General features: G+C 38.8%; 1 protein-coding gene across 2 annotated transcripts; it reads left to right on the top strand.

Moving 5' to 3' along the window:
- Nucleotides 1-7,226: 7,226 nt before the first annotated feature.
- On the top strand, nucleotides 7,227-15,191 carry LOC112164846. 2 transcript variants are annotated; one of them, XM_024301170.2, is made up of 10 exons: nucleotides 7,227-7,505; nucleotides 7,755-9,368; nucleotides 9,455-9,812; nucleotides 10,235-10,319; nucleotides 11,041-11,097; nucleotides 11,461-11,520; nucleotides 12,049-12,270; nucleotides 12,743-13,961; nucleotides 14,076-14,245; nucleotides 14,465-15,191. In XM_024301170.2, the coding sequence occupies exons 2-10, from the start codon at nucleotides 7,883-7,885 to the stop codon at nucleotides 14,864-14,866; spliced, it is 4,059 nt and encodes a 1,352-aa protein (XP_024156938.1). In that variant the 5' UTR covers nucleotides 7,227-7,505; nucleotides 7,755-7,882; the 3' UTR covers nucleotides 14,867-15,191. The 2 variants fall into 2 exon arrangements, with proteins under 2 accessions (XP_024156938.1, XP_024156937.1); XM_024301169.2 differs by having other exon boundaries at nucleotides 12,743-14,245.
- Nucleotides 15,192-15,217: the final 26 nt, after the last annotated feature.

Below are 15,217 nucleotides of genomic sequence, written 5' to 3'. Positions count from 1 at the left end.
ATGAAGAGGAAGCTGTAGACGTAGCAGAAGGAGTGGAGAGGAACGTGTCATAGGGGGCGAAGTGGAGGTCGAAGTTGGTGAGGAAGAGGAAAGCGATTTTGGGCTTAGTTTTGGGATCGAAGGAAAGGCGGGTGAATGTGGATTTGGATAGGACAACGTGGGCAAAGAGAGCCTGGTAGTCGATTTCATCGGCAGTGGGGATTAGGATTTGGTTGTTATGAGGGAGGAAATAAGGGGCGAGGAGGAAGAGGAGGGGGAGAGAGAGAAGGAGGGCGAAAGAGAGTATGAATGGGGTGGAGAACATTAGAGAAGATGAAGAGGACAACGAAAACAAAGAAGAAGAAGAAGATCGAGAGCATGAAGAGTTACTACTGCTACTGCCTACTGGTGAGACTGGTTAACTGGATGTGTTGGAGCCTTGAGGCATCCCTTTCTCTTTGAGGGTCTGTAATTGTGGAAGACTAAGGGCAACTCTCTCCCTTATCCGAGTGTGGGTTTGGGCTTAAGAAGAAGAAGAAATAGTGGTGGGTGGTTTCCGCGACCCTTCTACGCCGAGGTGGCTTTGGCACTCCCTAGAAATGGGATGGTGGAGGCGATTGACACTCTGGTTTGTGAGCTCGAAAAGGAGAGCGAAGGAGTCCAGTGGGATGGTGATAAGGGCCTGACAAGGGTTGACCCGTGGATTTGGGGCTGTGATATGGGTTAGATTAGAGTCAGGGTCATTTTGGGAATTTCCCTTCCATGTGGGACCCACTTGTACTAAGTTGGAATGCCATGTCAACAGCTTAACAGCTTCAATTGACGGAATGATCTATTGGACGATATTTGACAACGCAGGGGTGTTTTTGATGAAATTGAAAGTTGAGGGACTGAATTGATGTTCGACCCAAATCACAGGGTACTAAACCGTATTTAGCCTTAAATAATATTTGAGTTGTACTTAATTGAGTGGGTTACACTCGTTTAATGATTAAACATTCTTTTAGGCGACAAAGCATAGGGGGTTTCGTTCAAGTAAGACAGAAAGAGAACTCAACATTCGATTAACTGAGAATTTGAAAAGTTTAAACATGAAAATAATATGAAAAAGAGGCTCTATTTCATAATATTCCAGATGCAAGAGCAAAAGGCGTTCTACACATAATGGATGAGTGGATGACCAAATCCGCCCACTTTTACAATTACTATAAGTTTTTAAGAGATAAATTTAAGAATTTTCCATAAACATTATCTTTTAAAACTGAACTTGAGTCAAAATTATAAGACGAAATCATAGTTTTATAGGGTTTAGGGTTTCTGTTATTTTCCTAACTAGCCTATGTACATTTTTTTGATGACACTAGCCTATGTACATAGATTTTGAGGTACCATAAACTTTAGATTTTGATCTACAGACCGAAGACTGAAATTAATATCATTAGCCCGATCTACAGACCGAAGACTGAAATTAATATCATTAGCCCTCTCTAGGGAAGAGTAGTCTTACCACTAGATAGTGTCAGGACCATTATTATTTACCTTCATTGAATCCTTGAAAAACAATTAAATCAATTAAATTTTATGATACCTACATTGAAGGAAACTAACGATGATTATGAAAATATTAGAATGCTCAAATTTAGAAACAAGACAATAAATTTGTTGATACGATCTCGGACCATCATGATGGTGTATTTATATTAAAACAAAAATATCAACTTTTTTTTTTTTTTGAGAGAACAAAAATATCGAACTTCTTGCTCTAATATCGGGTTTGTCTCTCAGAAAAAAAAAAAAAAAAGGAAAACTCCGGGTCGGGTACACAATTTCTCGGGATCGTTCTTGCTCGTCTAAACCTAACAGTCCTAACCCTCCCCACGAGATCGTTCCTAACATTTTGGGAAATAGGATTTTTTTGGGACTAGGCAGCGAAGTCCAAGTGCTCAAAGCCCGAATAAGCATCCTAATCTGAAACATGTACGCCCTTCACCATAATCAGTATGATGCTCTATTTGTTTTGTTATATAAAGTTCTTTATGATGAAGTCTATGCGGTTAATCTAGGTTGAACAATTTAAGTGAATAATTACTTCATTGATCTGAGTAATTGAGAATTTCAGATATCCATTTGGTCAATTCAGGCTGGACCGTACCCCTTCCCATTGCTTGGAAAGAACCCTCATTCGGATAGCGGCTTTAGTGGGAAGCAATTCGAGTATTCGATGAATAACAAGCCAACAAGGTCTAGCTTGTTTCTCCTTGTGACATGACCGCATTAAACATGTTTGTTAAACTTCAATGTCAGTGTAAATTACTTGAAGGCTTGGCAGGACTCAAGAGTCGTATTTATATAGATCAACTTTACTCACAGTTCTTTAAGGACTAAAAAACCTAAACTCACTGGAATTCGTGCCACGCTCCTCTGCTTCTTCGTTTAGGGTTTATCCCTTCCTCTCTTTATTCTCCTAATTTGGATATGTCCCTGCCCGATGTGGAACAGTTATTTAGTTGGGTACTCATCAATAGGATAATTATTAATTTCTATTGGAAATTTGGCACAACCTTGTGTTGCCAAAAAAAAAAAAAACCTGTTGGTCAATTTGCAAATGTTGACCAATGGAAATTATCAAAGTTTTGGGTTATTCAATAGTAGGGGGAATGAAATGTGTGACCCAAGTACAGTTGGACCGCAAGGCCTGCATAGCATGTCCGCCGTTGATCGGATGGGCATCGAGCATCAAACGGTAAAACAGTCAGATGTTTGTTATTTTGTTACGACGTCGTCTCATGATCAGTGTTGGAGAATTTATAGGTAGGGAGCATTTACCATTTGATAGGTCTGCCCACGCAATCAGAAAGCTTCTTTCCAAAATTCGATACCCATAATGCCCCTGATAGTGAATCAAAATTACCCAAAACACCTCTAGTACTTTTACAAGATGCAGTGACTGCGAAGGTGACAAGAGAAGTGTTATGCGATTCTTTTACAGGTTACCCCACGCCTGACATAGCTAGTCTTTTTTTCTCTGTGAGTTTTGTTTACTGTTCCTGCAGAATGACCATAGACCGTAGGTTGCACTATTTTTTTCTTTCTTTTACTGTTCTTTGGAAATGCATGTGCATATCAGCATATATATACAGCTCTCTCTCTCTCTCTCTCTCTCTCTCTCCCTCCCTCCCTCTCTATGTTCGACGTTACAAATTTCTTCTATGGTTGAGACGATACCCTAATTCAAAGTAGGAGAAAATAAAAGATAAAACAGATTTAGATTGAGTTGGACAAAAAATTTAGGGCCAAAGTAGGTGTTGTCAAACTGCTATATAAGATGATTTTTTTTTCTTCTCAGTTTTCAGTTTTCAGTGTTGGATTAAATGCCATGCATACAATCCAATTACGTGTTCAAAGATTCATGCTTTTTGTACTGGCTTTCCAATGCCTCTGATTGATTGTCTCTATCTGCAACTGAAATTGTCCTCACTCTTGAAGTCTTGAATGCAATAAATTAGGTTAGCTTCTTGTTCAATTGGGGTTCCTTGTTTTCTTGATTTGATTTGATTCACATCTTGGGTTTGTTTGTGTTGTTGTGTGGTATTACTGGTATACGACTTCCTTCATTTTAGTTGGAGGTTGGCGCTTTTTACGATTTAGGGTTTGGCGTTGGGTTAGAATAAAAAGTTCGTGTGGTTCATATATATGTAACTTCACCACCTCAGCTCGGTTTTAACTTATAATCTGGATAACAAAAAACCATCTAACCTCTACAGAATGTTGAGCAATCTAAGAGCAGTTGATTTATATATGTATAAACAAGGCCCCAACTATGCTAATCAATCTTCAATCTATTAAAGTTTGATGATCAAACATCTTAAACATCACATATCCTAAGAAAAACACAAGCAGCATAGAAAGATGAAACAAAGGATTTTTGTTGTAAATTCAAATGTGGCAAGTAAAGGCATAAATCTGCACAGCCCGATTAATAGTTCAAGTCACACACTTCCATAATCTATCTAATTTTCTAAGAATTCTTCTTACGATTTTATTTAGGTGTGTCAAAATTAACTATAAGTACGTAATTTCCTCTACAAATCTACTATCTTATGAGGAAACACATCTATTTTGATTATTCCAATATTTAGAAAGTTTAACTTAGGAAAATATAAATGATATGTCCCTAGTTACTAGTTTTATTTTTTTCAAAACTAAAAGAAAAATTACAAACAAGAACCTCTAAAACATCTTGCATCATCTTGCATTTAGAGAATCAAAGAAAAAGCATGGACAGCTGTAAGCGGAAGTGCATTAGACCACGCCTGAGCACCTGGTCACTAGTTAGCAGTTACCAAATTGGTCAAGTTCATCAGCCAAAAAAACACAACGGATCGAGTGGGGCTGCCTCTCAAGTTTCAACACGAGGCATTTTCTGAATGGCTCGAATTTGTTCACGTCCTACCTTAATTATGAATGGAAAAGTTAAAATTTTCAAGTGAAAGATTGACACGTGGCGCATGGATCTCTTTGCATGCGATTTACAAATAGAACACGTGGCCTCGTCCAACTTTAGATCTTTAGGCCTAAAAAGTGGAGGACAAATTCACAAGACAGCCACAAAGTACTCTATCGGACTTCCCTTGGAAATTACCATTTGAACAGATCCATACATCTTCTATTTTTTTATTATTTTTTTTTATTCGACCAAGCTCGCATGAACTTAATTGTGTTATGCTGCTGAGAAATGGCCGGGGAAGTGTTTTCCTTTGAGTAAATACAATACACAAAAGCATAGAGATTGTTATAACTATTGAAAGGGAATGATAAACTTCGTTCAAGTGCATTCTTTATTCTTCTTCGTTCTTTTTCTTTTCCCCTCCAGGCTCATCAGATAGTTATTTGCCTGCGTTGTCAATTCACTGCAGTTCCTCTTCTTGGTCTTTCAATTCCTCATCTTCGATTACTGGACAACATGGTGGTTTTTCGGTTCTAAATGGGGTGCAACAATAGTATATTTGGCTGTGGAGAAACAAGAACATCCATGCATTTGCAATGGAGGGCACTCAACTGATAGCTCGATCGCCAGTTTCCTTTATGCGAAAAGAACATGAGTAGCCAGAGCTGAAGACCAGAACGACAAGAAAATCGATCCAAGTACATACTTGAGCATTTGTACTATTGATTTGGGGACATCATGCATGATATATCTACATAAGGCATGTATCTAGAATATTAACCAAGGGTAGAAGCTTAAATTAAGTTAGTAGAAGAAAGAAGAGGGGGATTCGAATAACAAACAAGTGAGGAGATAACCCAATGCAAGCCTTTCCATCTGAGTCGAAGTAGATTTAAGACCGGCCACTATGCTTTTGTTACATTATTGAATTTGTAGTTCGACCAAAACTATCCTGCCTTTTATCGAAGACTACGTGCTGCGGAAGAAAGACATATGATATGGTATATAGATTTGAGTTATAGACAAACCAGATAGAATATCTAGAACATAGGATGCTGCATACTTATACGGGACTCCACTTAATTATGAGCTTGGACTAAGGAGGGGATCATTGTTGTCCGACACACAATGTCTCCTCTGTCCGTAAATAAAACCTTATAGCTCGATGATGTACATTTCAATGCGAATTCTCCTAATCAATTTGATGGTCCCATATTTTTGTTCAACTTAATGCTAAAAACCTCATGTCCGTATTCAAAGCCAACCAACAATCCATCTGTACGTCTTGTTTCAATTAGAACTTGAATTCCCTCTGCGTGTAAAGTAGTAATAGTACAACATGTGTTCGATGAAATTCATGTCTCTTCCATAAGCTAAGAAAAGTTTTAGGCATGCCTTGCCTGCCAGGTGCTCATAGTGACAAGTAGCACAAGTCCACAGACTCCATAAATATGGTCTTTACTCTGCAGATTCTTTGATGCTCATCCATGCCCACGAAATAACAGTAAGAACAACAATGCTCCCTACTATACTATATTTCACATGAATAATTTTTAGGTTCACCTTTAGGGTGAATGAGCATATTCACCCTCATTGTTGATTAACATATTTTTACTTAATAATTTATAATTCAACTGTCTCTATATTAAATTATCTTTTAAAGATAATCTCTGTAAAAAATCAATCGAATCGGAAATCGTTTAATTATCTAATTGAATCAAACAAATAGATGGTTCTAACAACAATTACTATTATTATGATGAACCGTCCATGTATTTCATAAAAATGAATAACTAGAAGGTCTTCAATTTGATTGATTTTTTACATAGCTAATCTTTATATTATGTTATATAACATGAATGATTGGATTAGAAAATTATAAAGTTCTCATGCATTAATCGCAAGAGATGGTGAATATGCTCATTCACCCTCGGGGTGAACCTAAGAATTGTTCTTTTATAATATCTTGTCCGTTCAACAAGCTGCTGCCAGATCCCACAGACTTCGCCGCCGCATAGCTCCTCAAAACCATACCCGCTCGACCATTAGACCATCGCTACAGCTGATCAACAGAGTCCATGCCGACACCAGTCATCCCTGTACGACACACACCACTACGCATAGGTCGTCATACGAAGCTTAGAACCCAGCCATCCGACCATACCTTGAGCTAAAGACTGTTCTCTAGTACTACCCGAGCAACATAGCATTCAAAGCACATCCGGCAGCGAATTAGAGTTGCAAGGTGAACCCAGACCGATCATTGAGCTGCTGCTGGACGAGCAGAAGTTTGCCAAACCCTAAACCAAGAGGTTCCGGGTTTTATGGAGCTCCACAGTGGGTTTTGTCACCACTGTATAAAGAAATGCTATTGAATGTTGGTGCTTGTAACTTAATCTCAATTAATTACGTTTGCTTGTAACTTAATCTCAATTAATTATGTAGGAAAAATATAGACAAATGTTGTGAACCATGCCGCCCAAATTAAATCAATTCTCCAATCTTTTTAAACTCGAAATATATGATCTCAATACAGCTTATTTAGTTCACTTCAATACTTTATAAGTGTAAAATAACAAAAAATGTTAAATACTAAGCATAGCAAGAACATTAAATCCTCTAGCTTGAACCACCACCAGTGTCTTCCATCACCTCAAAGCACCTTCTAATATGCCCAAATAAAAGTGGTTTGTTTAAACACTGTTTTAAATTCCTTAACCTCACGAACTTTGTCAAGAAACCTTCTACCGACGCTATTTTCCGTCGGACAAAGTTGTCCTTACATTTTTTTTTTCTGTTAAAACTTGGAAGGGTAATCACAAAAGCACTAAAACGCAACGCTTTGAAAGGCTCAACATCATCTTCATCGACCCCCATTCCCTCCGAGCGACGAACTGAACAGACATCGGGTCGGGTTATCGGGTGCACAGTTTCTCGGGTCCTCGTCCTTACCCATCTAAACCTAACCCACCCCACACCATCGTTCTCTTAACATTTTGGGTTCTGGAATTACAATCTGAACCGCCCAAGTCCAGTTTTCTCACACGAATTCAACAAAAGGCGTCGTAATCTGAAACAGGTGCGGCCTTCGCTGTAATCAATATAATCCTCTATGATTTGTTACATAAAGTTTTGATCTTTGCTCAATTTGATAAAGTCTTAGTCTTTTTGGGAATGCGGTTAATCTAGGTTGAAGAATTTAAGTGAATAGTTACTGCATTGAGCTGAGTTTTTGAGAATTTTAGATACCCATTTGGCCAATTGTTTGTATGAATCGACTCTGGATCACTGATAGATGTATTGTTTGTTATGTTCTGTTATGGTTCAGGTGGAAATTAGGGCTTTTTGACTGTCAATGTTGGTGATTTTTGGGCATTGTATGAGTTTTGGATTCAGTTGAATAGTTGAGGATCCTATGTTAAGGATCCACTGCATGATAGACTAGTTATATCGAAAATGTCTTTGTGTTCGAATGAGCAGTCAATCGGAGTTGGGTGTATTAGTGGTCAGAAGGTTGCTGTGGATAGGGAGAACTTCAATGGGCATGATGAGAGTGTTTTGAGATGCGAGGAGGAAGAGGATGAGGATGAGGAGGAAGATGTGGATTTCAATCCTTTTCTTAAAGGAGCTGTTTCGCCAGAGGCTTCTTCGAGTCTGAGCTCCGAAGTGGAGGGTATAGATGGTGAAGTTGATGACGTCGGCGGAAACAATGGCGTTGACTCGTTGAATGTAGGTTGTGAGGGGGAGACGCGTGCTGCTGAAGATTCTGAGCATGGGGAGCAAGAAATGGTGATGCAAACTGCTGCTGCTTCTTCTGAAGATGTCTCGGAAAATGAATTAGGGAACTTTGATTCCGGAATTGAACATGTGGAAGAAAAGGATGATGGCTCAAGTTTGGGACCTGATGTTAATCATGTTGCTGAAGGTCAGTTGAGTTGCAAAGCAGACACCAGGACGTCCACAATAGATCTAGATGATGAGGGTGAAGATGCAATCTGTAAACGCACACGGGCCCGCTATTCCTTAGCAAGTTTCACACTTGATGAACTCGAAACTTTTCTTCAAGAAACAGATGATGACGATGACCTCCAAAATATTGATGATGAAGAAGAGTACAGGAAATTTCTCACTGCTGTTTTACATGGTGGAGAAGGTGATGACCAGTTGACTAAAGAAAATGAAAATGCTGCTGATGATGAAGATGAGGAGAATGATGCTGACTTTGAGTTAGAACTAGAAGAGCTTCTTGATAGTGATGTGGATGAAAATACAAGGGATAAAAGTACAGTGTATGAGGGAGCTGGAAGGCGACCAAAGACTCGACAGAATAGAAAGTCCTCTGCTAGATCTAAGAAGAATTTAGGACAGACAAAGAGGTCATTGCGCCCCCTTTTACCAGTTTTGCCACATGGACCAATTTCCACTTTTTATACTCAGGACACGAGAACTTCAATACCTGGGATTGCTTCAAGCTCTTTGTCTTCTACAATGGATTATCGTTCTAAAAGTGGATTCACTGCTCACCAGATAGGCCGGTTGCACCATTTGATCTATGAACATGTGCAGCTGCTTATTCAAGTATTTTCTCTTTGTGTACTTGATAACTCCAGGCAACATATTGCCTCCCAGGTTCAGAGATTGATCTGTGAGATGCTCCACAAGCGTGATGAAGTACTGGCGTGGAAAAATGTACCATATCCTAATATTTTCTTTTTCCCATCAGTGCCAACTGAAACACCTCAATCCTATCAGATACAAAGCACTTTAGTGTCATCCCACACATCTGATGCGCATGCAGCGTCTTCTCCTTCCAATAAGCAGATGTTAGTTTCCCCAAATGTCTCTCCTTTCTGGGTGCCTTCTATAAATGGCCCTGTGCTATCTGTCCTGGATGTTGCTCCACTTAGTTTGATTGGGAGATACATGGATGATATTGATACTGGTATGTTAAAGAATTTCTCAGTTTTTTCCCCCTTCATGCTTTTGCCGTTTATCCTTATAATATCTGCCATCAATTTGTTTTGACAGCTGTCCAGGGGAATCGACGGTGTTTCAAAGAAACTATTTCCGACATTTGCCTTGAAAAAGAGCCTTTGTTTCCCCTTCCTAACTTCCCATCATGTGCTCAAGCCAACTGTGAAGTTGTAAGTGGGATGGGTTCCTCAGCTGTCAATGTGGTTCCATCTTCACATAGTCAACCACCAAAGAAGTCACTGGCTACAGCAATTGTTGAAAGTACCAAGAAGCAATCAGTTGCTTTAGTCCCAAGGGAAATCGCAAACTTGGCCCAGAGATTTTATCCTTTGTTCAATCCAGCATTATATCCCCATAAGCCACCCCCCGCAGCTGTCACAAATCGGGTGCTTTTCACTGATGCAGAAGATGAGTAAGTTGCATGCTTTCTTCCTTATTGAGTTGGGGGCTAATGCAGTTGTTTCATGTGTGTGAATTGTGTTTATCTGTTGCGGTGCATTACATTTTAAAGTTGTAGAAGAAGACAACTTGAATTTGAATCTTGAAATCAAAGTTAAATAGTTCAGTCTAGATACCAGTAATTCTTAAAGCTTTGAGTCAGATCATATGCTTTTGAATAAGGATCATTTGAAGTATATCTTTACAAAGGGTTGTTTTGTTCATTTATGTCGCCCGGATGGTTTTTGCATTCGTATCTGTGACTGCATGTTTACTTCTAATCATATGAGTTACAATTGCGATTAATACTCAACAACAGTCTACAGTCTTTATTTATTTTTGTTTATGAGACACCTTTATGATGATTCATCTTTTTTATTTGGAAATACAATGCAGATTATTAGCATTGGGGTTAATGGAATATAATACTGATTGGAAGGCAATCCAACAACGTTTTCTTCCTTGCAAATCTAAACACCAGGTAATTTTTTTCTACACTCTTAGTGGACACAATGTTCTGGTAATTTTTAAGCTGCTGATGCCTTTCATTACTTCCTTTGCTAATGAACAGTTGAACCACATGTTTTGGTAAAGAAAACGCTATAGTCAAAACATTTACACTATCCTTTGCATTCTTATTACCACATGCTAGGTTCCTAACTATTCAAGATGCAGAAATGTTATACATTGTAGCCTACCATTCCCTAGGTTTCTGGGCTATGTAATGCAAGTCAGAACTGCAGCTTGCTGTTTGTCTCTGTATTGCTTATTATTGTTTTTGCTAAGATATAGAGAAGCCACATGTTTTTGCCAAAATGAAGTTAAAATACTGGAGTTTATTATGTTTAACCTTAAAATGCTGAAGTACTTGAGTGGTAACTACTTCGTCGTTGTGAACATGATTAAGTATCTGCTTGATTGTTTATTATTATGAATGTTTGTGAATTTATATGTAGGACATGGCTCAATTTGGAATTTTTTGTTGCTTACATTACTCTAGCTGATGGAGTTTTCATGTGGTCAATGTGATTACAACTAATGATTATTAGCATGAAGTTTATTGTGTGATTGCTCTTTTTTGTGGTTCCTGTCTTGTTTCTATTTGTATATGGTGACATGAATTGTGCTATGGTTTGGCATCAGTGTGGTGGTTCAGCAAGAATGACCTATTTTTTCTGACATGAAAGCTGCTTCTGTTACAGATTTTTGTCAGGCAGAAAAATCGTTGCTCATCAAGGGCACCAGAAAATTCCATAAAGGTATATGAAGGATTTATTTATTTTTTCTTTCCGTTGGTCATGCTTCATTTTTGGTAGATGATTATCATATCTGGAATGAATAATTTATGTTTTCACCTTCCACATGTTTCTCTAAACATTTAGAATGAACACCATAATGAAAAAAAATCCTATTGTCACTGTGGCAATTTATTAGAATATAGTTAGTTACTTAGTTGGTGTGATTCCATGACCTTGACAATTCAAATACTCAATCAATATGTACATTTCGGGTTACCAACAAGTTACACTTCTATACACAGGCTTGTGTAGTATATTAGTAGCTGGACGATATACCTGTTTATTTTGTCAATAAATTGTGGAATTCTCTATTGCTTCATGCAGGCAGTTCGGAGGATGAAAACCTCACCTTTGACTGCAGAAGAGATATCCTGTATTCAGGAGGTAATACTATTCTGAGGCCTATAAATGTTTATGCATTAGAAATATGCTTTTGCTGAAGCACTATATGCATGTGTGGCATTGCTCCGAGTGTTAATAACAATTATACCAGATACGAAAAGCTAATATGCATTCCAGTAGTTAGTTCCCTTTTTATCTTAATTAATGGGAGATAAACCATCATGTGGGATCTTATTAGAGAAAACTAAATACTTATGTATAAATGAACCTTTCCATCTCGCCACACCCTCCATCATTATTTAGATTAGGATAACTGATCTTGTATTGTCAAATCATGTTTGAATGTATACATTTTGTGCATTTTCTCACAAACGGTCCTTATATGAGGAACTACTTCTCAGATGTTAGATCAGAAATGGACATTCAGATGCATTTAGATGCATCTTACCATCATAAATAGACACTCGAAATGCATAGTTACATATATAGTTTGTTTGCCTGCCTGCCTGTATGTATGTTTTATGTATCAGGACCTATATGATGTAACTGTATTATATTCCAAATAATCAGGGACTCAAAGCTTATAAATACGATTTGATGGCCGTATGGAAATTTGTTGTCCCACATAGAGATCCATCCTTACTGCCCCGGCAGTGGCGCACCGCTCTTGGAACTCAGAAGTCATATAAGCTGGATGAAGCAAAAAAGGAGAAGCGGCGGTTATATGATTTAAAAAGAAGAGCAAATAAAAAAGCAGATATGCCAAGTTGGCAAAGTTCATCTGAGAAAGAGGTATGCTGTCTTTAAAATATTGATGTGAAAATATAACCTCTTTATATTGCATTTGTCTTGTATAATGTATCTATGATGTGATATGATCAATAAAATAGTGTGGTTTGCCTTTGTATTTTGCAACTGTGCTAGACTTATATGCAATCTCAGCTAATTATATTATAATGTTTCCTGAATATTATGAATATATTGAGGCCTAGGACTCCTAGATGATGTAGAATTATTAATTTTATAAATTTCAGGAAGACTAGGTGGGAAATGGTGAAGTGGTAAGGTTTAGGGAAAGTTGTTGGGTGGGGAAACACCGAAACAGCTTTCTGTAATCATGAATGTGTTGGAAGTATGCACCCAGTCCCAACTTTGTCCTCTTTGGAATGCAAAAGAATTTAGCTTCACCCTTTACTTATAGTTCAGCTCAGCTTGAGTATTAGATGTTGAATTCAATTGAATTGAATTTTGCTACTGAGTGCAGGACTGTCAGGCTGAAAAATCTTGTGGAGAGAACAATAGTGCAGATGGTCCCATGGATAATGCAGGTGAAACTTACGTTCATGAGGCCTTTTTAGCAGATTGGAGACCGGGTACTTCCAGTGGAGAGAGAAACCTTCACAGTGGAATTAATGGGCATAAAGAAGCTCCTCATTCCCAGACTGGTAATATGCACCAACTTCTATCTGCCTCGAAGTATCCCCAGAATCCTTCATCTCATATGACTGGCGTTGGACAATTTGCATCTAGTGCCACAAAATCGAGTCATCCTATTTCGACCTCAAGCACCTCTGGATCCCAGTTTTGTTATCCAACATATCAAGCTCGTAGAACTACTGGTGCACACTTGGTTAAACTAGCACCAGACTTGCCCCCTGTGAATCTTCCACCATCCGTTCGTGTTGTCTCACAATCTGCCTTTAAAGGATATGTACGTGGGGCATCTTCCCATGTTGCAGGTGCTGGAGGTGGTTTTGGTGCCACAAAAGAGAATGCAGTTTCTCAACTTTCTCAAGTTGGAAGGTCTGGAACCTTCAATGCCATAGCAGCTAGACAGAATAAAAGTCAGTATTCAAAAGAAAGTGTTACAAACTTGCGCCCAGAAGACTCTAAAATTTTCAAGGAAAAGTGTGTAGAGAAAGGAGGAGATACTGGTTCTGATCTTCAGATGCATCCTTTGCTGTTCCAGACCCCTGAAGATGGACGTTTGCCGTATTACCCATTGAACTGCAGCACTAGCAATTCTAATTCTTACGGTTTTCTATCAGAAAACCAGCCTCAGCTACATCTAACTCTTTTACATAATCCTCACCAAGAAAATCAGGCTGATGATGGTCTTGTCAGATCATTGAAGAAATCCAATGTAATGTCACGCGGCATTGATTTCCATCCACTTATGCAAAGAACTGAGAATGTAAATAGCGTCACAGTAACAACATGCTCAACTGCACCCCTTTCTGTTGGTTCTGGGGGCAAGTATGATCAAGTCCAACATCCTTCTGATTCCTTTCAGACTGAGGTTCCAGAGGCTACTGGCACTAAACCTCGTCCTGATGAAGGAGCTACTGAACTGGACTTGGAGATCCACCTAAGTTCTACATCCAGAAAGGAAAGGGCTTTGAAAAGTAGAGATGTGAATCAGCATAATTTGGTTAAATCAAGAACTGCTCCTGGTACTGGAACTACAATGATAGCTCAATGTGGTAATACTCCATTTTATAACCATGCTGAAAATTCCTCTACAAGTCGTAGCGAGTTTGTTTCTGGCGGTAATACATTGGTTATACCAAGTAATAACATGAGTAGATACGATCCAGATGAAACGGGTGACCAGTCTCAACCTGATATTGAGATGGAACAGGAAGAGTTAAGCGACTCTGCTGAAGAAAGTGAAGAAAATGTCGAGTTTGAGTGTGAGGAGATGGCAGATTCTGAAGGAGAGGAAGATGGATCAGCATGTGAACAAATTTCTGAGATGCAGAACAAGGTGACTATTTCCTTTCTTTTTGTTAGTTATAAGATTGTATTGGCCGTAGGAAGCACTTACTATTTACAAATCTCTACAAATTCTACCGTCAACCTCAATCTCTCTCTCTTTGATGCAACCAATCTCTTTCTGGCAGGGGAAGATGTTTTATAAGTCTACCTCAATGTTCAATGTTTTTATTCTTTTTCATCTTCTGACTTTCTATTATCTTCTTCTTAGGATGTTGCAAGTTTCACAAAGAAAGGACCTGCAACAGCAGAGCACGATGACAACATTCACATTCACAGGATTCCTTCGTTAGAGTTGGGTTTATCAAATCAAGGAATGGATGAGGCTAGTAATTCCTCATGGTTAAGTCTGGATACATATTCAGCAGATCGTGAGGAGAGCATGACTAGTGAGGGCCGTGCTGCGAAAGATTTGGTGTCACCCCCTCCGAACAAATCATGTAAGAAAGTGAGACTGAGAACAAGAGCTAATTCACAGAAACAAGTAGTGGACATGGCGCAACAACTGAGCTTGGGTCCTCTAGCACTTCCCCCTGTGAGGAAACCCAGGAAACGGGTATGCAGACCCAATTTGAACATAGGTTTGACAGTAGAAAACTCCAGCAGTGACTAACTTTACAGTTTTCATTTGTTTATTGATTCGTTGATTAGTATAGTATATAGATGAGCCATTACTTCTTGGATTCCCACCAACTCACTTTAGCCAGTGGTGTACGAGCCCGAGAAACCAAAGACCTGAGGGTCTGTTTTTGTAGATGTATGAATCATGTACATACATTTCTGTATAAATCATGTATGAATTAGGGCTTACTTGTACAGAGGGAATCCGCACTCGCTTAGCCGCATATACTGTTGAAGAATCAAAGATTTGAGTCCCTCAAGTGCTGCAAATCCACTGATCATGCACCCTCTCAGATCATGCCACGTTGGATAGAGACCCTACTCAGTGATGAATGATTAAGAG

This window comes from Rosa chinensis, chromosome 5, assembly GCF_002994745.2.
Source record: "Rosa chinensis cultivar Old Blush chromosome 5, RchiOBHm-V2, whole genome shotgun sequence".
Taxonomy (NCBI): domain Eukaryota; kingdom Viridiplantae; phylum Streptophyta; class Magnoliopsida; order Rosales; family Rosaceae; genus Rosa; species Rosa chinensis.
Note: the sequence above shows the minus strand (reverse complement) of the source record. Positions and strands in the feature narration are given on the sequence as shown.